The 27,396-nt window shown below is 45.4% G+C and overlaps 2 protein-coding genes across 3 annotated transcripts in view; one reads left to right on the top strand and one right to left on the bottom strand.

Annotated features, from left to right (window-relative positions):
- The first annotated feature begins 731 nt into the window (after positions 1–731).
- Positions 732–25,012, top strand: esrp1 (epithelial splicing regulatory protein 1). Its single transcript, XM_027001186.2, has 16 exons — positions 732–863; positions 1,268–1,396; positions 2,086–2,202; positions 2,359–2,473; positions 3,229–3,327; positions 3,405–3,459; positions 3,655–3,765; positions 3,953–4,085; positions 4,595–4,637; positions 4,751–5,052; positions 7,026–7,277; positions 8,386–8,584; positions 9,741–9,790; positions 9,833–9,948; positions 17,490–17,661; positions 24,442–25,012. Exons 1-16 carry the CDS (start codon positions 732–734, stop codon positions 24,550–24,552), a joined length of 2,136 nt encoding a protein of 711 aa, XP_026856987.2. The 3' UTR covers positions 24,553–25,012.
- A 1,791-nt stretch (positions 25,013–26,803) lies between these two features.
- epb41l4b (erythrocyte membrane protein band 4.1 like 4B) overlaps positions 26,804–27,396 on the bottom strand; it is a 20,692-nt gene continuing 20,099 nt past the window's right edge. For both annotated transcript variants that reach the window (XM_035525849.1, XM_035525850.1), the window contains exon 23: positions 26,804–27,396. This exon is cut by the window's right edge and continues 140 nt beyond it. The gene's annotated coding sequence lies outside the window, so the exon portion shown is untranslated.

Genomic DNA, 27,396 nt, shown 5'->3' with positions numbered 1-27,396 from the left:
TATAACAGCATTCCAAGAAAGACAAAGTGGGGTTGACATTAAAGGTATCCTAATTATGCTGTATTAACACGAACACTCCACAGCTCTACATGACTGTTTTGCATGATTGTAGACAAGGAAAGTAACATTATGTCTTTACCCACTGTTTTCACTGGATATGTTTAAGGCTATATGCCTTAAAAGGAAGAATATCATTTTCTGATAAAAATGAAGATTGCTTTCTTATGTTTATGGAATTTCAACAGGCTAATAATTAAGTGTGTGAAATATTAATCAGGAGAGTTTAGTTTACTTAAGAACAGCTTTTTTTGACAGAGTTGAATTTAGGGAAGACTGGATTTCCTTGACTTTGTGGTGGATCTTTTTTTTGTGCCACGCCACATCCTTGTTTCCAAGCACCAATAAGAGGGCGCTCATTCTGGGCAGGTATATGTTACCTGTGTCACGTGGGTGGCAGCCAGGTAGGGCGCTCACAAAATCAGCACGAGCAAGCAGCCATTACAGGCCCATGCGAGGGGTGTCCGACTGTTTTGCATAGATTCACACGCAATCGAAAGGCCACGGAGTACCTAAAAAAGGAGTTAACCGTGTGGCGTACCTGTCCATTGGTGTAGGGGGACTGGGGTCCTCAATTCTCCGCCACTTGGAGTTAGTTGCTGGGGATTTTTTATTTATTTATTTTTTTTATATCACATCATTATAGTTTGTTTTTACTTTTCCATTAAAAAAAAATGACGGTTAATCCTGATTATCTGGTGCTGTTATTCGCCGCAACATCTGGTGCGAGCGGGGACCAGTTGGGATCAGACGAAAAGGAAATTGTTCAATTGGTTTGGCAGGTTTTCCATGTAGGCACTAAAAAGGTAACTCCATATTTCGTCCTCTTTGTGCGTCTCAATGTTTTTGTATGTGTGTGAGCGCTTGCGCGTCAGTGTGTGTGAAAGAGAAAGGACTGCGAGTCGGAAATAGCCCAGATTTACCCGCGTCTCTCATTTGCTTTTAATTGTTAATGAAAAGTAACACAACGACGTCAAACTGCCTATGTGTCTGGTCTTTTGGCCCTAAAGTGACAGTAATAGCACTGATGCTTCCATCGTACATCGTACACTCACAGAAGTCGATCAGGCACTTTGTTATTTTGTCGATAATAAGGACTAATCTGCAGTTTATTAGTAAATAATTCGACTCACTGTTTACTTCTTTTACTTATTTTTTTAACAAGTGAATTCTTGTTCTTGCTCTAAACGCACCTCATCATTCCGAAAAGGCCGGACCAGTGAACGAAATACTGGTCAAACCAGAGAATGCGGAGCTGTCGGAGGAGTGTAAGGAGGACAGCGGGCTGAGCGAGGAGGCCGTTTCTGCCGCCTCTCCGCTGGAAGAGGCGCTTAACCAGGTCGGAAGAAGAATTCTGGAGTGTTTTTAACGGGCAGGACATGTACACAAGTGTTGTTTACTGATTAATATCATCATCCCTCCAATAGCTTGTTTTGGTTTTGAAATTATAAACCGGCACAACCAGTCTGAAGCTACTTAATTGAGCCCGACCTTTAATAGGATTAACGAGTGTATCGCCTTGTCTCGCTGCGTGCTGTCAAAGTCCGATACAGCGCTGATTTCTGCTCTTTGATTTGGAGCATGTATCCGAGAGTTGAAAATTAAAGCCGCCTTTGGGAACGATATACTTTCAAATTACGCATTAGTAATAGTGCAAGAATAGTAACAGTAAGAGAAAATGACGTTGCTGTCACCATTGTAAAGTATGATAGTTTATTTATTAGAATGAACATTCTACTGAAAACTTGAAATGCTTGTTAAACCTTGATAAATATTGTTCTATTAATAATGTGTTAATAGGTTACTACTAAATATTTTAATTGTCATAGTTGAACAGTTGCATGCATGTTCTGTATGTGTGTGAGTGTGTGTGTGTGGGGGGGCGCCTCTTTGTGTGTGCGCATATATGTGTATGTTTGTGTTGGTGTGCATCTGTGTGTAAACACGCACACACATGTTTGTGTGTGTTCACATCTGTGTTTGCTTGTGCACGTGTGAATGTTTGTGTTTGCATGTGTGTGCATGCAGTTTAACCAAAGACTGAGCTCAGAAGTGAACTCAGAGGCAGGAAGCTCCTCCTTCTGCCTCTGTACAGACGGGCAGCTTCACCTGCGTCAGGTCCTGCATCCCGAAGCCTCCAGCAAGGTACAGAGTGCTTAAGCCTGACCCTTGTTGCACCCTATTACATGTTCACACTGGGCTCCTGGCAGCAAGATGCCCAGATGCTGGGAAACATGTGCAGATTCATGTGAAAGATTCATTCGCATTCATGTGAATGTCCTGTCCACTTCTGTCTTCCAGAACATTCTCTTGCCTGAGTGTTTCTTTTCATTTTTTGACCTGCGGAAAGAATTCAAGAAGAGCGTTTCTTCTGATGCTGAACTGAAGTGCCTGGACCTCCAGTTCATGGCAGACTGTATCCTCACCCATCCATTATGTCTTTATTCATAATTTCTGTTTATTGAGATTATTAAGTGTCAGACATGTACACCGGGCCATTTAAATAGTAGTAGAGCTGAAACCTCCAGTGTTGATATGACACTAAGTGCAAGTAGCAGTCGGAGAATGCTGATGCCAGCTCAGCTTCGGCAGACAGCGGAGTGACCACAGTATGGCATTGTTTAGAGCAGCTACTGCTGGGGATGTGGAGATGAAAACTGTGGCCTGTCTCACCTGCTCCAAGGCAGAGGATGTAGCCAAAAGTGTTCCATTTGAGTTTGAAAAACAACCAAGGCCAAATGACAGCTGTGAGAAGTGCCATGGCTAGAGGATGTGTGTGTGTGTGTGTGTGTGTGTGTGTGTGTGTGTGTGTGTGTGTGTGTGTGTGCTGTTAGAGGGTGTTGGCTGGAGAAGCCTAAGGGTTTGAAATGCAAATAGTAAGACAATAGTGCTGGACCATTGAGCCTGCAGGAGAAAGCAAAGAATGTTTAGCCAACAAGCTTAACCCACCACACCTACCTAATGACATCTCACTTACACACACAAGGAAAACCATAGAGATAGAGAGCAGAACCGTAACCTTTCCTCTTCTGTGCTCCACGTTTGCATTGGGCTCTTACGCTGATGCTGGGTTTCCCGGGCCGAGACCAGAAGCTCTTCGGCTAGTCCGTGTTAGCATGAAGGATGTTAATGGAGACGTGAGAGAGTGCCCCTTAACTGATCTCTGGTCAGACCTGAACGTGAGCGTGGACTCCTCTGTTCACGCCTACACCGCGTTACGAGTGCTTCTCATGTCCAGTGTGGTCCAGGCGCTCGTCTCCGAGCCCGTGGGTGAGTGTAGCGCCGCTAAAATGTCCTCGCATGCCTCCTGAAACCTAGCCATTTCAAGCTCCGCCTTCTCCTCCCAGGTCACACCTTCTCCTGCCCGGAGATGGTGAACGAGAAGTTTGAACCTGGTACCTGGTGAGTTGTTGTACTCTGGTGTACTGTTTGCGTGTGCTTGATGCTTGTATGTGTGTTTGATGCTTACGTGATTAGATTATGTACCATACTGACTGTGAGTATATACACTTATGTGTGTGTATGATGTTTATGTTATTACATGTGCTATAATGCGTGTGTGTGTGTGTGTGTGTGTGTGTGTGTGCATACGTACAGCAGTAAGATGGAGCGAATAGATGACAGCACTGTGATCAGGGCACGGGGTCTGCCCTGGCAGTCCTCTGATCAGGATGTCGCACGCTTCTTCAGGGGCCTCAACATTGCCAAGTACGTGAAGATGTAACACAGCACCAACAAACAAGAAACCAGTAAAGATCTCACACCTCCCCAAAGCCTGAGCATCACTGAGCCTCATCCTTACATGCCATTTATACCAGTGCTTCCACCACTTATCAATCAGACAGGAAAGTATAATCTCAGGACTGTTTGTGTGTGTGTGTGTGTCTGTGTGTAGAGGAGGCGCTGCTCTGTGTCTGAATGCCCAGGGCAGGAGGAACGGTGAGGCTCTGGTTCGCTTTGAGAGCGCAGAGCACCGAGACCTGGCTCTGCAGAGACACAAACACCACATGGGCTCGCGGTACATAGAGGTACGCCTTACACGCCTTATAAACCCAGCGCCTCTGCAGCTGTCTGCTGGTACCATCACTGTTAACAGCCAGCCACAGTTAACCACTTGCTCTCCAGGAACACGCCTCGCCCTTCCAACCCTTCTATCTGCACTCCTCTCCCCTTCGTGTTAGTTTCAATTTAGTCACTACTTAATTCTTAAAATTAATAACTAAACAACCCATGAACAGAAGAGTATTAAATTATCCTACTACAGTAAATGAGAGTGTGATTTATATGTCACTGTAGTGTCACATTGCTCTAGCAGTCTAATAGGTTTTTTTTTCTTCCAAGAAGTGTACATCAGTAGTGCATCACCCTGTAATTGACATGTAATTAAAGACAGACTTGATTTTTAGAGCGGTGTAAACAGCGTATCAATTACCGGATGTCCGTGTGTCACCTCCGAGACATGACTGTTCTGCTTTTTATCTCTCTGCTCGTAACGGAAGCAAACCGACAAGGAACCACTGTGGCTTCTGTGTTGCAGGTATACAAGGCGACAGGTGAAGACTTCTTAAAGATAGCAGGAGGTAAAGCAGCCATCTTAATACCTCACTGTCCACCTTCAACCATGTCCTGCACGTAACCCCTATGAATGGCTCGCGATCACTAAAAACACCACACGCGCGCATCTGACCGGCAGGCACCTCCAACGAAGTGGCCAGCTTCCTGTCGCGGGAGAGTCAGATGATTGTGCGCATGCGTGGCCTGCCGTTCACGGCCACGGCCGAGCACGTGCTGCAGTTCTTCCCATCCTCGTGCCCCGTGGCGGGCGGCACAGACGGCGTCCTATTTGTGCGCTTCCCCGACGGCCGGCCCACCGGCGACGCTTTCGTCCTGTTCGCCTGCGAGGAGCACGCAGAGAACGCCCTCAAGAAGCACAAGGATATCCTGGGCAAGAGATACATCGAGCTGTTCAAGAGCACAGCGGCCGAGGTGCAGCAGGTGGGTGGAATGTTGTATTAACCTTTATTGCTTGTAGGACCTAAGAATCTTTCTTAATGGCGTAATAACGACGCTCAGCGCGAGGGCTGGGGCATTAGTGTTGACCGGTCAGTTTCGGAATGCCCTGCCTGGCTGAGTGGTGGCTTGCTCTGACCTTCCTGGTTTGGGAAACTCTGAACCAGGCCGGAATGTCGGAGCAGCGATGTCAGTGTGCGCAGCTGTGCCGCGCCAGGGTTTGGGTATCGCTGTACTAAGTCAACATGCATCCTTGTCTTGCCTGCCAACATCCTTTCCCAGCCAACCTTGGATTCAACCATAAACTGGACTGGTAGATGGAACAGTGAATATATTACATGTACTTGGACCAGACAGAGTCCTACTGTCATCCTGTTGGCATTTGTTCAACATTGCAGAAGACATATATTGGCTGTTATGTGTGTGAGTGTGTGTGTGAGTGTGTATGTGTGGGTGTGTGTGCACGCGTGTGTTTGTGTTTGACAGAAGGAAAAAAAATCATAAAAAGACCTTTGCTTGTGTCATTATGTGAGCCTAAAGGATGTAAGTTCTTTGTATGAATGTGTGTGTGTGTTTGCTCAGTAAGTCAAGTCATTCTGCTGAAGAACAAACACACATCATTAAAGTCTGTAAAATATTAGCTGCCTGTACACTCAGAAAGTCCTTCAATCAAACCATTTAACATCAGTGCTGTTACTACTATACTATAGTACTATACAGTCTCCAATGTTACGATAAGTACTATACATTACTGCTGTTGCTATACAGCATTATACATCACAGTTGTTGCTATACAGTATTATACCTCATAGCTGTTACTATACAGTATTATATATCATAGTTGTTACTGTACAGTATTACATATCATAGCTGTTACTATACAGTATTATATAGCTGTTACTGTACAGTATTACATATCATAGCTGTTACTATACATCACCGCTGTTACTATACAGTATTATATATCATAACTGTTATTATACAGTATTATATATCATAGCTGTTACTGTACAGTATTATATATCATAGCTGTTACTATACAGTAGTATACAGTACAACTGTTTCTATACAGTATTATATATCATAGCTGTTACTATACATTACTATACATCACCGCTGTTACTATACAGTATTATATATCATAACTGTTATTATACAGTATTATATATCATAGCTGTTGCTATACAGTATTATACAACACAGCTTTTATTATACAGTATTATATATCATAGCTGTTACTATACAGTATTATACATCACCGCTGTTACTATGCAGTACTGTACAGCATTGCTAGGAGTATACATTACAACACCGTACTATACAGCATCACTAACTATACAGTCCTGTACAGTATTGTACAGGACCGCTGCTATTATACAGTACTGTACAGCATTACTGTAGCCAGAGATACATGATAATTGCTGTTATCTGCTGCTCGTAAAAGGCCTGGGTCCCGTAATCCTAACTAGCTATGATCCTTAACCCTAACCCTAACCACCGGGGGCTATCCCAAAAATCTGGGTCCCTTAACTCTATAACCATAATCAATAGAGGCTGTGAAAATGTCTAGGGCCAGTTTGATTCTACAGAACACATACCTATAGGCTGTTTGTGAGAGTGTGTGAAAGGGTATTTTATCAGACTGTAGAGAGCAAAGAAAACTGGCACCCCTCCATAACTATTGTGAGCACGTACGTTTTTCAGCCCAAGTGTCTGTGTGTGCGATTTTATGTTTTGTGTATCTCATCTCTTAGGTGTCCTAAAACATTTCAGTCCGTGTGTGTGTGTGTGTGTGTGTGTGTGTTCTTAGGGAGCTTGTGCTTGCCACTGCTCCCTTGGCTTTCTCACTGGGGGCTTTGACTCAGACATCTGCAAAGCTGCTTTGTGACAACGGCCATTGTAAAAAGCACTATAGGAATAAATTTGACTTTGTGTGTGTGTGTGTGTGTGTGTCTCAGGTCCTGAACAGGTACTCTTCGGCCCCTCTAATTTCCGTTGCTCCCTCACCCCTCCTACCCATCGCCCCTCCGCCTTCACTGGTGCCAGCGGCTGCAGCGGTGCCTGGGCCTACCTGCATGCCCGGGACGCGGGACTGTCTGCGTCTGCGGGGGTTGCCCTATGACGCCTCCATCCAGGACATCCTGCTCTTTCTGGGCGAGTACACTGCCGACATCAGGCCACACGGGGTGCACATGGTGCTCAACCAGCAGGTACCGCACACACTCACACACACACACACACCCGCTCTTTTAAACACATGTATTTGCAGCGCGGAGGCTGGATTCAGCAGGTCATACCTCAGCTCTCATAAAAGTGCACACACACACACACACACTCACGCACACACACGCACAGTCAAACATGTTCTGGACTAGAGCTTGCTGACAATGTTAGAGATATCGGTGCCTTTCATGGAAAGGATTCTTAAACCAGATCCAGAATTTTCCAGAATGTTTCTATTTTCCAATTAATGTGGAGACCTTTGGTTCCTAAAAACCTATTAAGACAGGATACACACAAACAAAGACACAGAACACTAAACACACACAATTTCACTCAGTATTTGTCAGGACTTGTGTTTCTTCATTCCTGTGTTCAGAATACAGGTTTACACTGCCTTATAAATCTTCTCCAAACTTTTTCCTCGTAGGTATTTACTGAACAGAATATTCTGAACAAAACTTATCCTCAGAGTGAAGCCATAACAAAAAAGAGAGTTACTTATATTCTGCAAATATCTAAGCACCACCCACTTTTGACATTTGTTTTGAGGGTCATGTTTTATGTGTCAATAATATATATATGGGTATCTTTCTTCTGGAAATGTTCAGAGTTCATGTAGCCTTTTTGTCCACTACAGCCTGCGAGGGAAATGACAGCGTATCTTCAGCAGAAGATTGAAAAGCCAAAGCACTCTTGATCACAAACCTAAATCCCTTCCTGAATTTGGTAATCTCTGATAGATAATTGGACAGTTTATACTGCCTGGACAGCCTCGGGTGCTGTGATTTGGGTACCTGTGTTCCATGAGATCAGCTACCTGCTGGATTAGATTTGGATTCAAGTTCCAGAGTTGGATACCTATGGCTGAGTGTAAAAGGTTTAATGTGAGTTTGTAGTGTGCGTATGGGTCGAAGTGGCAGAGGTGCCATTTTGCACTTTTTCTCGAATGCCCCGATTTTGTATTTTTTTAAATACAAATTACAACTTTCACTTACTAGAAGATGCAAAAGTGTTGATGGCACAGTTAGGTTTAGGTACAGCCATGGCATCGTTCACGTATACTGATACGTTGTTCGTGTGTCTCTGTGTGTTCAGGGCCGTCCATCGGGGGACGCGTTCATCCAAATGCGCTCTGCGGAGCGTGCCCACATGGCCGCCCAGCGGTGTCATAAGCGGAGCATGAAGGAGCGCTACGTGGAGGTATTCCCCTGCTCCGTGCAGGAGATGGCCGTCGTGCTGATGGGGGGTTCGCTCTCCCGGAGCGGCCTCTCCCCACCGCCATGTAAGTTACGACGTAAGTGCCTCTGGGTGCGGGGCTGCTTCTCTCGCGTGGGTAGGTGGTGCTTCACCTTCCTCCTCTTCCTCGTCCTCCTCTTCATCATGCTCCTCCTCCTCCGCCCCCGACCACCCGCTGGTCTCGGGCGTCGGCGGGTGCCGGTGGAGGCCCGGAGCGGGGGCGACGGGAGCTCGCACGTCCTCTGGGGAAATGTCGTTGGTTTTCCATGTCGCTCCGATGACTGCGGTGAGCGACTGCAGGTTTTCCGAATGCTTCCAGCAGTGGGGGAGGGGCTTTCACAGGGGATCGTTCAGAGTGAAACTTGTGATTAAGGTTCACCGTTGATTTTTTTTTTTTTTTCCAAACGCTCTCAAACTGTGACAATGTTACCACAACACACGACCTCTCAAACGGCAGATGTGACCCTGAAAGGCATGGGTGGGGTGCCTGTCTGTCAGAGAATAGTTTGCTCTCTCTTTCCCTCCTAATCTAGGACAGACTCTCCGGGAGATCACCTTCTGACCTCAAACAACCAGCACTTGGAGGACCCAGAGAGGCCATTTGGTGCGAACCATGCACATAAGCCCCTGGATGCCTGTAGTGGAGGTTGTTGTTGTGCCCAGGGCAGTGAGGAATGGTGCTCCTGACTAGTTGCTGATGGCTGAGGGCACTTTGGATCAGGCTGCATGCTTCACTCTATAGTACCATGCAAAGGAGAGAATTCACCATCGTAAAATCAGATGAAGGTTCACTGGGTTTAGGATTTGTACTGGCCAACTTACCAGTGCAGCGTGCAGTGTGTGGCATTCTGCAGTGACTGGGTCATTGTTTGTGTGCATGGGTGAGCATGGGATTGTGGGAACAAACAATGAACAGGAAAGAGGGCATAGAAGGGCAGTGCAGATGGACATAAACCTGGGCTATCAGGCAGGGGACCGTTATGCCCTGGCACATCACTGCTGTCCTCTCTAATGGTGTCCTGAAGCCACTTCTGATTGGCCAGTTGACTATCAAACTCAGTAATTCACGCATTGAAAAGAATCTTCAGCTGAGCAGAGCAAGGATATAAGTTGATATGGTTTTAAAGCATTCTAGAGATTATGGGAGTTGCAGGTTATAGTTAATCATTTCTGTTAACTCTTTCCTTTCACCTTCTCTCCTAACCTCCTTGCAGGTCTCTCGCCTGCCTCTTACTCCTTCCCTCCAGGAGGGGCGGTACTTCCTGCTGGGGCGGTACTTCCTGCTGGCCCCGTACTTCCTGTGGAGGCAGCGGCGGCTATCTACCCCTCCCAGTTCCTGTTGAGCCCCCGCCCCCTAGCACCGACCGCATTCTACCCCGCCAGCAGCCAGCTGTATATGAACTACACTGCCTACTATCCAAGGTAAGGCCAAATACACACTCATTAGCACCCGTAGAGCCTCGGGAACAGAACATATGTAAGAGCCCATCTCGTATCATGAGCAAAGTCCCAAATTCTGAGCCTGTAACAAGTTTACAGAGGTTTGACAATCAAAGTTTAGTCTAGTCACAAAGCATCGTGTAAGCACATGTGGCCTACATTATCCCAGCACCACCGCGTCTGCTGGGCAAAGAGAACTATACAAGGCAGTGGCACATGCGGAACACAGGCCTGGCAGCTGCTTCCTGTCCGTCACTCACACGGGTTGTTGAGTACTCTGTCAAAGTTTTATTTTTGGGTGTTACTATTTTGGGGCAGTTGCCATCTGGGTTTACAGTGCCTTGTAGTTTGATAGTTTTGTGTATACTTCCTGATTTATTTTGATAATTGTGCTTTGATTGGATAATTTTGGCTCAATTATATTATATCCAGTTTTTAATTTTCTTCATTTGCTTTTATGAACATTTGTATATTAGTACATTTTATTGTTGGACTACATGCGACATCAACACATTCTATATCTAAAAAGTAATTTAGAAGTATGTGAATCTTCCTGAAGGATTTGGACTGTTTGTTGTGCAGTTCTCAGCAAATATTACTTTTTGAAGTTGGACTGTAGAACGGTCTGACTGCATCATTTCTGAAATTTACACACATCTGCAGTGTTTTTCATATTTCTATCTTGGGGCCTGTGTTTTTACACTGGAGTGTGCCCGGTTACGTCTTTGTAGGATACTTGCACTACTTGCGTTTACCTTCATCCATAAACATGGTGGCATCATCATCCAGTCATACTGGTAGATGATGGGAATGTGTTCAGCTATACAAGCTGCCTTTTCTGGAAATGTGCTCCTTTGCCACATAATAGTATTGACATTATGTTTTGCTTGGAGGTGAACATAATTACTTTATCTCTACCAGTTCGTGGTAGTCTACTGCCACTTGTGAATACAGGAATCCGTTTTTATTATGGATTCTCACCATACTTGTTTACTGGCTGCTTATCATATGGCACTCCTCCATACTGGATAGCACACCTGGCAGTGAAACCCTGACCCCGCTTCACTGGGATACCAGACCTAGCATTGAAACCATGATCCCACCCTATTGCGCTAGCTGGCCTGGCTGAAACTCTTGGAGCTTGGAGGGTTGAACAGTTCACGGGTCTGTCAGTGTCCTGCAGTGAAGCATGGTGTTGGATGGGTGTGGTCAGGCTTTCAATGTCACATGAGTGGAGGGACAGTCCAGCTAGTGTTCAGTGTTTTTGCTGATTCTATAGCACTTTTCTTGAATGTAGAAGATCTTATTAAACTGTAAGTCCTGAATGCAACGTGGCGCTGTAACGATGGAGGTGGTACACCTCTCCAGCCACATATCCTTATTTCACTGTAGGTATTAGCTTTGGAGTTCATTTTAGGATCCACCGAACAAGCAGAAAAGAGAAGGCACAAAACAGTGAAACAGTGCTGCCTGTGTTTCAGAACCCGTGTACCTCACTTTTGGGTTACTCCATTCCTGCCCTTTACTGCTGGTGTAAGTGCACACCTGGTCTGCTTTTTCCCTTCCTTCAGTTTCTCCATCAAGTGTTTACAGTTTGAGCTGTAAGCCAACATGGAAAAGCTGGAGCTTTAGGTTCTCTTTGACCTCTGGCTATAGAATTAGGCCATTTTAAAAATGGTAGCAAACGTCCACATTTTATTTGTTCATTTGTATACATTGAGTCTAAATTTGACCTGAAGCAATGTAACAATAACCATCTAGTTATCCTGCAAGCACAGGACGGCTGCTAAAATAATCAAAAAGGTCCAGTTATGTTTTCAGCAATTTCTACAGTAGTAACTTTCACAAAGAAATTATGACCTGTTTTCAAGTTAACACTTTTACTTTGCATTTATAACATGAATTCAAAGGATATATTGCATATCTTGATTTGGGTGTAGAGTGAAAGGAACACTTTCCCTTTAGTATGAGTAATTCTTAGACCTTACAGTACAATAGTTGAGTGGTTGTAAGGGTAACAGTTGTGTAACAAGGAGCGAGGTGAAGCAGGATGCAGGAACATAGACAAACAACGTGTAGACACAGACAGGAACGGGGCAAAGACGGGTGTAGAAGGAAGAGAGCCATGCTGGTTGACAGGGGACTGGAGGACAGCAGACCCGGGGACAGAGACGGGCACAGGGACCGACACAGAGGCAGACCCGGGGACAGAGACGGGTAAGGAGACCGACACAGAGGCAGACCCGGGGACAGAGATGGGCACAGGGACCGACACAGAGGCAGACCCGGGGACAGAGACGGGCACAGGGACCGACACAGAGGCAGACCCGGGGACAGAGACGGGCACAGGGACCGACACAGAGGCAGACCCGGGGACAGAGACGGGCACAGGGACCGACACAGAGGCAGACCCGGGGACAGAGACGGGCACAGGGACCGACACAGAGGCAGACCCGGGGACAGAGACGGGCACAGGGACCGACACAGAGGCAGACCCGGGGACAGAGACGGGCACAGGGACCGACACAGAGGCAGACACTGGGGACAGAGACGGGCACAGGGACCGACACAGAGGCAGACACTGGGGACAGAGACGGGTACAGGGACCGACACAGAGGCAGACCCGGGGACAGAGACGGGCACAGGGACCGACACAGAGGCAGACCCGGGGACAGAGACGGGCACAGGGACCGACACAGAGGCAGACGGTGGGACAGAGACGGGCACAGGGACCGACACAGAGGCAGACACTGGGGACAGAGACGGGCACAGGGACCGACACGGAGGCAGACCCGGGGACAGAGACGGGCACAGGGACCGACACAGAGGCAGACCCCGGGACAGAGACGGGCACAGGGACCGACACAGAGGCAGACCCTGGGACAGAGACGGGCACAGGGACCGACACAGAGGCAGACCCGGGGACAGAGACGGGCACAGGGACCGACACAGAGGCAGACCCGGGGACAGAGACGGGCACAGGGACCGACACAGAGGCAGACCCGGGGACAGAGATGGGCACAGGGACCGACACAGAGGCAGACCCGGGGACAGAGACGGGCACAGGGACCGACACAGAGGCAGACCCGGGGACAGAGACGGGCACAGGGACCGACACAGAGGCAGACCCGGGGACAGAGACGGGCACAGGGACCGACACAGAGGCAGACGGTGGGACAGAGACGGGCACAGGGACCGACACGGAGGCAGACACTGGGGACAGAGACGGGCACAGGGACCGACACGGAGGCAGACCCGGGGACAGAGACGGGCACAGGGACTGACACAGAGGCAGACCCCGGGACAGAGACGGGCACAGGGACCGACACAGAGGCAGACCCCGGGACAGAGACGGGCACAGGGACCGACACAGAGGCAGACCCGGGGACAGAGACGGGCACAGGGACCGACACAGAGGCAGACGGTGGGACAGAGACGGGCACAGGGACCGACACAGAGGCAGACCCGGGGACAGAGACGGGCACAGGGACCGACACAGAGGCAGACCCGGGGACAGAGACGGGCACAGGGACCGACACAGAGGCAGACCCGGGGACAGAGACGGGCACAGGGACCGACACAGAGGCAGACCCGGGGACAGAGACGGGCACAGGGACCGACACGGAGGCCTGAGAGGGGACCAAGAGGGAGACAACAGGTGCAGGGACAAAACCAGGAAAGGAAGATAGGAAAGAGACTGGAAGGCCAGCGGGGCGGCAAACAGAGACGAGAGGGCTGGCGGGTCTAGCAGGTCTGGAGGTGTGGCGGCAGGTCTGACAGCTTCAGCTCTGGCAGCACCGCACTGGGCAGAGGGCGCAGCTGGAGAGCCGGAGACGGCACTCGGGGCTGCGTCTTCGAGGCCGGAGACGGCACTCGGGGCTGCGTCTTCGAGGCCGGAGACGGCACTCGGGGCTGCGTCTTCGAGGCCGGAGACGGCACTCGGGGCTGGGGCAATGAAGACGTGCAGAGGCAAGTCCCTGGGTACGCTAGCAGAGCCACAGTTCCTTCCACATGGGGTATAGGAGAGGTACGTTAGCCGACTTGTATGCGAATGTCTGTGTATGGTGCCCGCACACGTTTGCGGATACGCAGGCGAAAACCTTCGCATAAGTGTATACCAGCCTTGAGGCGAAGCAGGACGCTAGTGCATTGTCGAGCAACGTTTATTAAAGGTACATCTATTGTCGTTGGTATCTTAACGGTCCGTGGTCAGGAATCCAGAAGTAATTGAAAGAGCCACAAATGACATAACAAGCATGCAATAACGATACCAAAAGACTCAAAGCAAAACACGTGGTAGGTACAATTACCGACAACTGAGAACACAAACCACGGGTACAAATAAGATAGTCACAAAACAAAGAGAATTGCCTAAAACCGATAAGGATTAGTGTTTGGAGATGAAACTAGGGGCAGAACCTTAAACATAAATTATGCATAGATGTCATAATGTAAAGGATTACTGTAGCAAAGTTCTATAATCTTATTACTTTCCTTTTGGATTACTTTTTAATCCATTAATTGGCAGAGTTCCGAAATACTAGTTCACTATTGCATGGCTCCAATATTTCAATTGTGAAAAACATCTTATAGATGAGACATCTAATAAAACCAGTTCCCTTGCGGTTGACATGGGCCATCCCACACGTTCCTATGTTTTGTCTGTGCAAGGTCATAAACAACGTAGGACATGAATAATTGGTCCACGTAAATATGTCCCTTCCCCAGCAGTCCGGCATGTCTGGGTAAACAACCCAGACAGGTATAGTTAGTTTTAGCACTGGTGAGAAGAAAGTTATTCATTCCAAACCCGAGGCGCTTCGTTGGGGTACAGTGCCTGAAAGCACAGTTCCACAACAGATCATGGACTTGTGAATTTGTTACATTGCGTCTTCGGATAATATTCGTGTGGGGGAAATGCTCGGCCCTTGGTTGAGAAGGGCGTATCTTGGAAAGCGGATCATAATCTGGGCGACCTCTCTAAACTCTCAGTGCATTATCAGAAGTTTATCGCTTGATAACATTTACTTTACTTGAGAAAAATGACTTGCTGTTTGAAGTCCAGTAATCTGCAATTTATCTTCAAATAAACGTACAAAACATTTCAGCAAAGTAACTTACTTTTACATATAAAACAAATAATGCATGTTAACAGTGACAAAAAAAATCCAGTGTTCACGACAAATAACCCTATTAATACTCAGACTGCGTCGTATACGTCCAATTAAGGATGGGAAATGAAGCCACATATGTTACATGGGAAAGAGCTCACAAATGCCCACGTAAGTGAAGCAAAAGGGCCAAACGCACCCATGTTAAGAACACGATGGAACATTTTAAAAGCGCTAAATAAACGCAGGCCGCATGCGATGCGGTTGCAGTAGAGCAACAGTGAAAAAACTGTCCACTCAGAACCATTAAGAAGAGGAAAAGGAAGAAGAAAGTAAAAAGTGTAAGTGAAGCTTGTTAAGTTGTAATTTAATCCTGCTGGTAATGTGTAACCAGTAATTTAATTACTGCATTTTTTTGTAACTGCAACGCAATACAGTCCCCTTTTTTGTATCCCGGTTACCTAACCTGGTAACATGTTAATATCTAACCCTGTTTCATTCGTGCTTTAGTGTGCCTGTGCTTTTAAGTGAGTATAGGGGTAATAGTTGTGATGTTGAGGGAGTGTAGGGGTAATAGTTGTGATGTTGAGGGAGTGTAGGGGTAATAGTTGTGATTTTGAGGGAGTGTTGGGGTAATAGGTGTGATTTTGAGGGAGTGTAGGGGTAATAGTTGTGATGTTGAGGGAGTGTAGGGGTAATAGTTGTGATGTTGAGGGAGTGTAGGGGTAATAGTTGTGATGTTGAGGGAGTGTAGGGGTAATAGGTGTGATGTTGAGGGAGTGTAGGGGTAATAGTTGTGATGTTGAGGGAGTGTAGGGGTAATAGTTGTGATGTTGAGGGAGTGTTGGGGTAATAGGTGTGATTTTGAGGGAGTGTAGGGGTAATAGTTGTGATGTTGAGGGAGTGTAGGGGTAATAGTTGTGATGTTGGGGTAATAGTTGTGGTGTTGAGGGAGTGTAGGGGTAATAGTTGTGATGTTGAGGGAGTGTAGGGGTAATAGTTGTGATGTTGAGGGAGTGTAGGGGTAATAGTTGTGATGTTGGGGTAATAGTTGTGGTGTTGAGGGAGTGTAGGGGTAATAGTTGTGATGTTGAGGGAGTGTAGGGGTAATAGTTGTGATGTTGAGGGAGTGTAGGGGTAATAGTTGTGATGTTGAGGGAGTGTAGGGGTAATAGTTGTGATGTTGAGGGAGTGTAGGGGTAATAGTTGTGATTTTGAGGGAGTGTAGGGGTAATAGGTGTGATTTTGAGGGAGTGTAGGGGTAATAGGTGTGATTTTGAGGGAGTGTTGGGGTAATAGGTGTGATTTTGAGGGAGTGTTGGGGTAATAGGTGTGATTTTGAGGGAGTGTTGGGGTAATAGGTGTGATTTTGAGGGAGTGTAGGGGTAATAGGTATGATTTTGAGGGAGTGTAGGGGTAATAGGTATGATTTTGAGGGAGTGTTGGGGTAATAGGTGTGATTTTGAGGGAGTGTTGGGGTAATAGGTGTGATGTTGAGGGAGTGTAGGGGTAATAGGTGTGATTTTGAGGGAGTGTTGGGTAATAGGTGTGATTTTGAGGGAGTGTTGGGGTAATAGGTGTGATTTTGAGGGAGTGTATGGGTAATAGGTGTGATTTTGAGGGAGTATGGGTAATAGGTGTGATTTTGAGGGAGTGTATGGGTAATAGGTGTGATTTTGAGGGAGTGTTGGGGTAATAGGTGTGATTTTGAGGGAGTGTAGGGGTAATAGGTGTGATTTTGAGGGAGTGTTGGGGTAATAGGTGTGATTTTGAGGGAGTGTTGGGGTAATAGGTGTGATTTTGAGGGAGTGTAGGGGTAATAGGTGTGATTTTGAGGGAGTGTAGGGGTAATAGGTGTGATTTTGAGGGAGTGTAGGGGTAATAGGTGTGATTTTGAGGGAGTGTATGGGTAATAGGTGTGATTTTGAGGGAGTGTTGGGGTAATAGGTGTGATTTTGAGGGAGTGTAGGGGTAATAGGTGTGATTTTGAGGGAGTGTAGAAGAGTCTTTGGCTGCAGGCTGTTGCAATCAGCTGCTTAAATGGAGCCATGAAAACATAATGACCCTGTTTTAGCGACTTGCGCAACCTGAACAGCATGCATTAGATGGGTGTGTTACAGTCTTCTCTCTCTCTCGTTCTCTCTCTGTTTGTGTGTGTCTTTCACACCCAGCTCCTGTAACATAGATCTATATGTGTGTGGCAGAACTGGATGGTTTAGCTGCCCTGTGTTTGTATAATAAAGCAGGATGAGCGGGAGGTGGGCAGAGGAAATTGACTTCATGCTTTTTTGACTATAACAAATTTGTAGTAAATAGTAGTTTATTTCTAGTGCTGTCTGAACAATAATCATATAAATGGGCAAATCAGGAGTATTAGATGGCAAACAGTTTCAAATTGTATTTTTTCTTCAGTCCCCCAGGGTCCCCGCCGAACCTGGGCTATTTCCCAGCAAGCCACACCCCCTCAGCAGGCTCGGTTCTGTCCAACCCACCCACAGCACTGATCAGGATGCAAGGCCACACCTCCACTCACACTTACCCCAGCGGTGTTAAAGAAGTCCTCAGCATGGTACAGGGTTATCAGGTGAGTAAAAACACTACAATATAGATCATTCAATTAAACTTTTATAACTGTTTTACTTCCAAACCTCGTCAATGCCCAGTGATGGGTCACCTCATTAACAAGTAAAAAAAAAAAAAAGATGTTCCATGCGTTAACCTGTAAGGTTACTGTTAGGTATGGTACTCTATAATATTATTGTTACCTTTGGGAAAGCTATGTAAAAAACATAAAAGGCTGTAAGGGTGTTTATTAGCTTGATTTTACACTGAAAATAAGAGAGAAATTAATTTTTTATTGAGGTAATGTTACTAAAAGAAAAGAATCCATGTGAAAGAATGAACAATTAAAAAACAAAACAAAACAAGCAACATCACGCACTCAACCACCATACTGCACAACATCACACACTCACCACCATACTCAACATCACACACTCATCCCCCATACGCAACAACATCACACACTCATCCCCCATACTCCACATCACACACTTACCACTATACTCAACCTCACACACTCACCACCATATTCAACATCACACACTCACCACCATACTCCACATCACACTCACCACTACACTCAACATCACACACTCACCACTACACTCAACATCACACACTCACCACTATACTCCACAACATCACACACTCACCACCATACTCCACAACATCACACACTCACCACCATACTCCACAACATCACACACTCACCACCATACTCCACAACATCACACACTCACCACCATACTCCACAACATCACACACTCACCACCATACTCCACAACATCACACACTCACCACTATACTCCACAACATCACACACTCACCACCATACTCCACAACATCACACACTCACCACCATACTCCACATCACACACTCACTACTATACTCCACAACATCACACACTCACCACCATACTCCACAACATCACACTCACCACTATACTCCACAACATCACACACTCACCACCATACTCCACATCACACACTCACTACCATACTCCACAACATCACACACTCACCACCATACTCCACAACATCACACACTCACCACCATACTCCACAACATCAGACACTCACCACCATACTCCACAACATCACACACTCACTACCATACTCCACAACATCACACACTCACCACCATACTCCACAACATCACACACTCACCACCATACTCCACAACATCACACACTCACCACCATACTCCACATCACACACTCACCACCATACTCCACAACATCACACACTCACCACCATACTCCACAACATCACACACTCACCACCATACTCCACAACATCACACACTCACCACCATACTCCACAACATCACACACTCACCACCATACTCCACATCACACACTCACTACTATACTCCACAACATCACACACTCACCACCATACTCCACATCACACACTCACTACTATACTCCACAACATCACACACTCACCACCATACTCCACAACATCACACACTCACCACCATACTCCACAACATCACACACTCACCACCATACTCCACATCACACACTCACCACCATACTCCACAACATCACACACTCACCACCATACTCCACAACATCACACACTCACCACCATACTCCACAACATCACACACTCACCACCATACTCCACAACATCACACACTCACCACTATACTCCACAACATCACACACTCACCACTATACTCCACAACATCACACACTCACCACCATACTCCACATCACACACTCACCACTATACTCCACAACATCACATACTCACCACCATACTCCACAACATCACACTCACCACCATACTCAACATCACACACTCATCCCCCATACGCAACAACATCACACACTCATCCCCCATACTCCACATCACACACTTACCACTATACTCAACCTCACACACTCACCACCATATTCAACATCACACACTCACCACCATACTCCACATCACACTCACCACTACACTCAACATCACACACTCACCACTACACTCAACATCACACACTCACCACTATACTCCACAACATCACACACTCACCACCATACTCCACAACATCACACACTCACCACTATACTCCACAACATCACACTCACCACTATACTCCACAACATCACACACTCACCACCATACTCCACAACATCACACACTCACCACCATACTCCACATCACACACTCACCACCATACTCCACAACATCACACACTCACCACCATACTCCACAACATCACACACTCACCACTATACTCCACAACATCACACACTCACCACCATACTCCACATCACACTCACCACTACACTCAACATCACACACTCACCACTACACTCAACATCACACACTCACCACTACACTCAACATCACACACTCACCACTATACTCCACAACATCACACACTCACCACTATACTCCACAACATCACACACTCACCACCATACTCCACAACATCACACACTCACCACTATACTCCACAACATCACACACTCACCACCATACTCCACAACATCACACACTCACCACCATACTCCACAACATCACACACTCACCACCATACTCCACAACATCACACACTCACCACCATACTCCACAACATCACACACTCACCACCATACTCCACAACATCACACACTCACCACCATACTCCACAACATCACACACTCACCACCATACTCCACATCACACACTCACTACTATACTCCACAACATCACACACTCACCACCATACTCCACAACATCACACACTCACCACTATACTCCACAACATCACACACTCACCACCATACTCCACAACATCACACACTCACCACCATACTCCACAACATCACACACTCACCACCATACTCCACAACATCACACACTCACCACCATACTCCACAACATCACACACTCACCACCATACTCCACAACATCACACACTCACCACTATACTCCACATCACACACTCACCACCATACTCCACAACATCACACACTCACCACCATACTCCACAACATCACACACTCACCACCATACTCCACAACATCACACACTCACCACCATACTCCACAACATCACACACTCACCACTATACTCCACAACATCACACACTCACCACCATACTCCACAACATCACACACTCACCACCATACTCCACATCACACACTCACTACTATACTCCACAACATCACACACTCACCACCATACTCCACAACATCACACACTCACCACTATACTCCACAACATCACACACTCACCACCATACTCCACAACATCACACACTCACCACCATACTCCACAACATCACACACTCACCACCATACTCCACATCACACACTCACTACTATACTCCACAACATCACACACTCACCACCATACTCCACAACATCACACACTCACCACCATACTCCACAACATCACACACTCACCACCATACTCCACATCACACACTCACTACTATACTCCACAACATCACACACTCACCACCATACTCCACAACATCACACTCACCACTATACTCCACAACATCACACACTCACCACCATACTCCACATCACACACTCACTACCATACTCCACAACATCACACACTCACCACCATACTCCACAACATCACACACTCACCACCATACTCCACAACATCAGACACTCACCACCATACTCCACAACATCACACACTCACTACCATACTCCACAACATCACACACTCACCACCATACTCCACAACATCACACACTCACTACCATACTCCACAACATCACACACTCACCACCATACTCCACAACATCACACACTCACCACCATACTCCACAACATCACACACTCACCACCATACTCCACAACATCACACACTCACCACCATACTCCACAACATCACACACTCACCACCATACTCCACATCACACACTCACCACCATACTCCACAACATCACACACTCACCGCCATACTCCACAACATCACACACTCACCACTATACTCCACAACATCACACACTCACCACTATACTCCACAACATCACACACTCACTGCCATACTCCACATAAACACTCCCCACCATAGGGATCCGGTTCCTTTCAGAACAAACTCTTGTAAGCCAAATCCACCCTCTGGTGTTTGTTTCCAGTTTTCTGTCGTTGTTTGTCTCCTTTGACCTTATAACCCAGTTCCAATCAAAGGCCCATGGATGTGGAGTGAACTGCAGGTGCTAGGGTTTGTGGTCTGAGAACAGCAGAGGCTTCTTCTGGCAAGCCATTGGGTTGTTGGTATGGAGGTTATATCTAATTATAGATGTGGACACTTGGCAGACTTGGAGGCCTTTTGGAGAACGTTTTGCCTGGTAAACCATCCTTCTGGCTGTGCGTAAGGGCGACCATCATCTGCCTCCTCTTTCAGGCAGGCTCGTGGCAGCTCTGGATTGGCCTCATTGTGGAGCTGGGTGTGATCAGCTATGAAGCTCACTGTTAAAGCCACTAACCAGATTTATGAGGGTGAACAACATTTTGCCCTTGCACATGTGGATAGATGACTAAGCGTATTTGGCCTGTGTGTCACTTCATATTTATGCCCCAATAACACTGGAAATCATAGATAATCTCTTAAGAGTTCCAAGCTTAAAAAGCTTGAATGGGAATATGTCAGTTTACTTTTGTTTGTTTCTTTATGTTTGTTTGCTCCATGTTTACAGTTTCCAGTCATTGTGATGTGTTTTTTATTCCTTACTATTCTGTTTTTCTACATATTTTTTGTGTGTAATTTTCCCACACTGAGCAGTTTGATTTCTCTCTGAATTTCACTGTAAGATTAAGATAACTTTAGGTTTTTCCACAGCCTGTTTGAATCAAAAAACTGGATGGCACTTTATTGTTGCTTTTCACAGGTCCTGCTTTCTGTTTCAAAGTTCACAGCAAATTAAAAGAGGTGTGTGGGGAGGGGAGGGGTGTGGTTTGGGTTAGAGAGGACCTTTGGGTGTGCTCTGCGTCTTTTGGTGTTGCACATTATAGATTTAGGTGCATAAGTGTTTCTGTGTAACAGTTACATAGTTCGCTTGTGCATTGTCACACTCCCTCACTAAGCTAAACAGGTTCCTCTGGTCTAGATTCCCTCACACACACACACACACACACACACACACACACACACACACATACACACACGCACACGCAGGGTGTGGTACACTAGCTTGCTGTAACTTGATTCATCTGTTATTATCTGTGATCCTGCTCAGGGTTAGCTCATATTTTGGTTACAGATCAGTAAATGTATTTACATGTGAATTAGCACATGCTCAGGACACATAGCAGGTTGCCTGCGAATATCAGCCTCAGAAATGACAGGTACTTTTTATAAAAATCTGAATGAGTTGACATTGTTCCAGAAAATGAAAGTGGCCTTTTGCTCAATCCTGACATGCATGCACACTCTCAAAGTCGATGCAGTACAAGTGTGTGTATTGAGTCTAATTTTAGTTTGCAATGTAAAAGGGTCGAGTTTTTTGGTTAAAGATCATTCTAATCTTAATAAAAGTGTTCCTAAATACTATGTTTTAAAGATGCTGATGTATATACATTCAGCCTTTATAACCCTGCGTAAGTTGACATACAAGTCTCCCCCTGCTGCTCCATTAACACTCATGCTTTGTTAACTCAGCAGTGACACAGGCTTGCTTGGCTGCGCTCGTTCTTTCTGACGTTTAAGGTCAATCTGAAGCCATTCGGATTTCTACACCAGGCTTTTAGTGAAGGATGTAGTCACAGCCTTCTCATCTGGAAGTGCCGGATGTTATTACATACAGGCGACCGCGTTGACAGGCCGTTCGAGACATCGCTCAGAGCATGACATAGGCGCGACATGCCGAGGGATTAATGAAAGCAAAAACAATGGAGCTACTTGGTCTATTATGTATTGACTTAAAACCCAGCAATGTGAATGTACATAAAATTTCAAGACAGTTGAATAGGTTTCTGCACCATCATTTCTTGACTACACGAGAGTAGTTGCTTCATTCAAGAGGTCATTCAGGGCACTCTGGGAAAGGGCTTCTCAGGGATCTGAGTCAGTTCAGGGCTGTGGTTTAGTGTGTGTGCACCTGAAAACAGGAGACCCACAACACATGACTTTTTAATGCCTTGGTGAGACCCAGAGGGAAACAGGCTGCACTGGAATGCAACAGATGAAATATCGTAATAGGAGTGTCATTTCGCCCCCTATTGGCCCTTGCAGGGTTATTCAATTTACATTGAAAGGAAGTGAGACTGGTTTAGGTATTTAGGAACCCCAGTAAGACAAGGAGAATGTATAGTGTTCTGACCACACATAATGTCATACCATAGCACAGCTGCACACACACACACACACACACACACACACACACACACACACACACACACACACACGCGTGCACGCACGCAAGCAACACCATACAGGGGTGTTGGCCCTGAAGTTCACCCTTCCACCCTAACCTTTCAGTATGTCCCAAGCCTACAAATGTTAATGTTAAGATCCCTTACCCTGCACCCAGTTTAACGAACAATGGCTTTCCTACAGTGCTTCTGATCGGAACTTCAGAGGGAGGAGACCTCATCATCTGGGATTCGGATTATATTTTTTTGCGAGTCTTGGCACGATTCCGAAACTCACAATGATCCGCCTAGGCCACTGCATCGGTGCTCTGTACACGGCACACATGAAACAACAGGAACACAAGGAGAAAAAGATGAATTCACATGTCTATTCCAGTAGATGTTGGTAGATGTTTTCACCGTTCCAGCTGTATGTTTAACTACCACTGTACATAGATTTAATATCTGCGTATTCTGCTTGTCTCTGTCACTCTCTCAATCAGCCTGGCAACAGTGATGCCTTGGTTACGCTCCCCTCCTTACTGTCGGCCAAGCAGCCTATTGGAGACCAGAGTCTAGGAGGAGGAGCCTATCTGGACTTGCAGTTGCTCTAAGACATGCCAGTCACGAAGCCAAGACGCGCTGATGGAAAATTGTAGTTTGGCCCCCAGAAACACAGCAAGTTATGTCATTGTAGCTATTTATGTGAAACCTATGAAAAGAATATATGTATTTGAAATTTGAGTTTTTATATATATTGCACATTGTTTTTATGCATTAGTATATGCATTAGATAATATTCTCCTTATAGTCAGTACTGCCAAGCGCTGGTTGCTGTGAGAGAGATCTGTGTATGTCTGTTTTGTTTTGGCTGTGTGCGTGCATGTGTGTATGTGTGAGGAAGAATAACTCATTCTCTCAGGAAAAAAAAAACTTCCACAAACAACAATTGGCAGACTGCCTTGTTTTTTTGCCTTCTGTATCAAAACAGACTGTTTTTTATAATCAATCTTTTTATTACCAGTCTAAGCCAAAGGATTAGATAAAGTGTGTGTGTGTGTGTGTGTATGTGTGTGTGTGTATACCAGCATTCAAGCTGATGTGTGTGTGTGTGTGTGTGTGTGTATATGCCTGCATGTATGACTGTGCTTTTATCCCAACTGATGTGACTCTACTGTGAGCATGTGTAAATCCATATCGATGTACTCAAGCTCGACTCTCCTGTTCTGAAGCTTCCATGATGAAGTGTAAAGAGCTGAAAGTGACACAGAATGTTTACAAGGTTGGCTGGGCCCGCAGTGCTGCAGGCTCTTCCTCACATGGAGAAGTCTGCAGTGGTCGCTACTGTCTGCAAAAGTCATTTCGCCAAAAACAAATTCAGGGTCAGAATCTTGAACAACTGCTACTTGCTATACATTGTGTGTGTGTGTGTGTGTGTGTGTGTGTGTGTGTGTGTGTGTGTGTGTGTGTGTGTGTGTGTGTGTGTGTGTGTGTGTGTGTGTGTGTGTGTGTATGCACTCCAACTGGATCAGCTCATCAGATGCGTGTGTGTAATCCACAGTTGATGAAAGGAGAAACATACACTTAATACAGTCTTAGTGGATGCCAGTTTATTGATATATATGTGTTTTTATGTGTTTTGAGTGAATAAACAGACACACGCATGCACACCATGATCATTGCATGGACTTACTGCACTCAGCGAGTGTTTTGGACCTACTGTAACACACACAGATGTATTTCAACTTTAATGTCTCTCTATTACCAGGTTTGTGTGAGCATGTATCATGATCTCCTATAAAGCCCCATTGGAGCCATATTTAGTGCATGGGCCTACACCCATAGGCAGTTGATCACTGTCATTCTCATTTCTCTTACCCATTGCTTTTTTTAGTGATCTTTGTGCATGGTTAAGCTTTTTATAAAATGTGGGATTAAACTGTATTTCAGTAAAAGGATACAATGCTTTTAATCCCAGTTTAGTTTCCTCCCAGACATGCCAACAGGAAGGAGTGCATCCGAGCACTACTCACACTGTTACCATGACGATCAGAATGCAGAATGTGAGATATCATTTGTTTGGCTGTTATATAATGGAGAAAGTGTTATTTTATTTTGATATTTCATGTTAACTTAAAGAAAGAAAATAAAGCAAAGTTAACAACTGTATGGAAATGCATGATTGAACGAATGTTTATTTACATTTGTTTAAATTTCACTTCGCATTCAAAAGAACAATTTGAAAAACAATACTGTAAACTTTGCTCAATGTTCTTATTCTGAACATAGTCCGTTATATCAAAATGTTGCTTTGTCTAAAGTAAAAAACAGACTTGGGAATATAACTGATCAAAATCTAAATAATTCCAAATAACCAAATATTTTTTAATTACTCCATTCCTTAACCACTTCTACGCATAGCTCCAGACCATATGCAGGTGCGTAAATGGTGCCATCTAGTGGGACACGGCAGTTACAGCTCCCACAATAATGAGGAATGCGTTGGGAAAACAGCGTGTGAGGGAGTCATTTTTCACTCTGGTTAGCAAAAAAACAAAACAAAAACAAACAAACAAAAAAACAATCCTTCACGACCAGTGCTCACTGTTCATAAATCTACTGTCATTGTTAAATCACTAATCTGCACTCTGATCCTTATAACTGATCCTTTAGGCTTGGACCACATAGTTTTGAGTCAGAGCAGAGCTGAGTTATTCAGTAATAATTCAGTGTGTATTATACTGGCAAAGATAGTATCTATGTATATAAAATGAGATACTATATACTGTGTACTGTATATACTATATACTGTACACTAAACTCTGTACTGTATATACTGTAAACTGTACTGTGTACTGTATATACTGTGTACTGTATATACTGTATGCTGTATATACTGTGTACTGTATATACTGTTTGTTGTATATATTGTGTACTGTACACTTAAGTGTGCTTTACACTGTATTCTGCATATTGTAATTGTACTGTATACTGTGTACTATATATATATACTGTGTTCCATACTGTACATGCAAAAGTCTTCATCAAAATGTTAGAAATCTTAAATGAAAAACGATAATGTCAAAGGTAATTTTTCTTACAACATACGTACTGTGTGTATGTACAGTGTATCATTTCAGATTTATCTAAGACAAGTCTGACCAAGTGACTTCACACACAGTTTAGTCTAACGAGGAAGATGTACAAGACAAAGGAACTAAACTAAACTGAACAAAGTAACCATTCAGAGCTCATAATGCAACTGCATGTTGAAATGCAAAGCCATAGGTACATGTAAACATGGAGTGAAATAATCTACATTTTTGGGAATTTTTATAAACATGATTTGGCAGATGTAAATTTTATGGGTAAGTAGCTTTTCTAATTAAAAATAGATTTAACTCCACATGTTTGTACAAACAGACTTAGGTCAACTGCTATATACAAAGGTTCTTTCA

Source organism: Electrophorus electricus, chromosome 5 (assembly GCF_013358815.1).
Source record: "Electrophorus electricus isolate fEleEle1 chromosome 5, fEleEle1.pri, whole genome shotgun sequence".
Classification (NCBI taxonomy): Eukaryota; Metazoa; Chordata; class Actinopteri; order Gymnotiformes; family Gymnotidae; genus Electrophorus; species Electrophorus electricus.
The sequence above is the reverse complement of the archived record's forward strand: the minus strand, read 5'-3'. Positions and strand labels throughout refer to the sequence as shown.

Bases quoted from the DNA above. Each gene is read 5' to 3' on its own strand.
- esrp1 (XM_027001186.2), top strand. From the start codon at position 732: ATGACGGTTAATCCTGATTATCTGGTGCTGTTATTCGCCGCAACATCT. The intron at 3,460-3,654 runs GTGAGTTGTTGT...GCATACGTACAG, and splicing joins AAGTTTGAACCTGGTACCTG to CAGTAAGATGGAGCGAATAG. The intron at 8,585-9,740 runs GTAAGTGCCTCT...ACCTCCTTGCAG, and splicing joins ACCGCCATGTAAGTTACGAC to GTCTCTCGCCTGCCTCTTAC.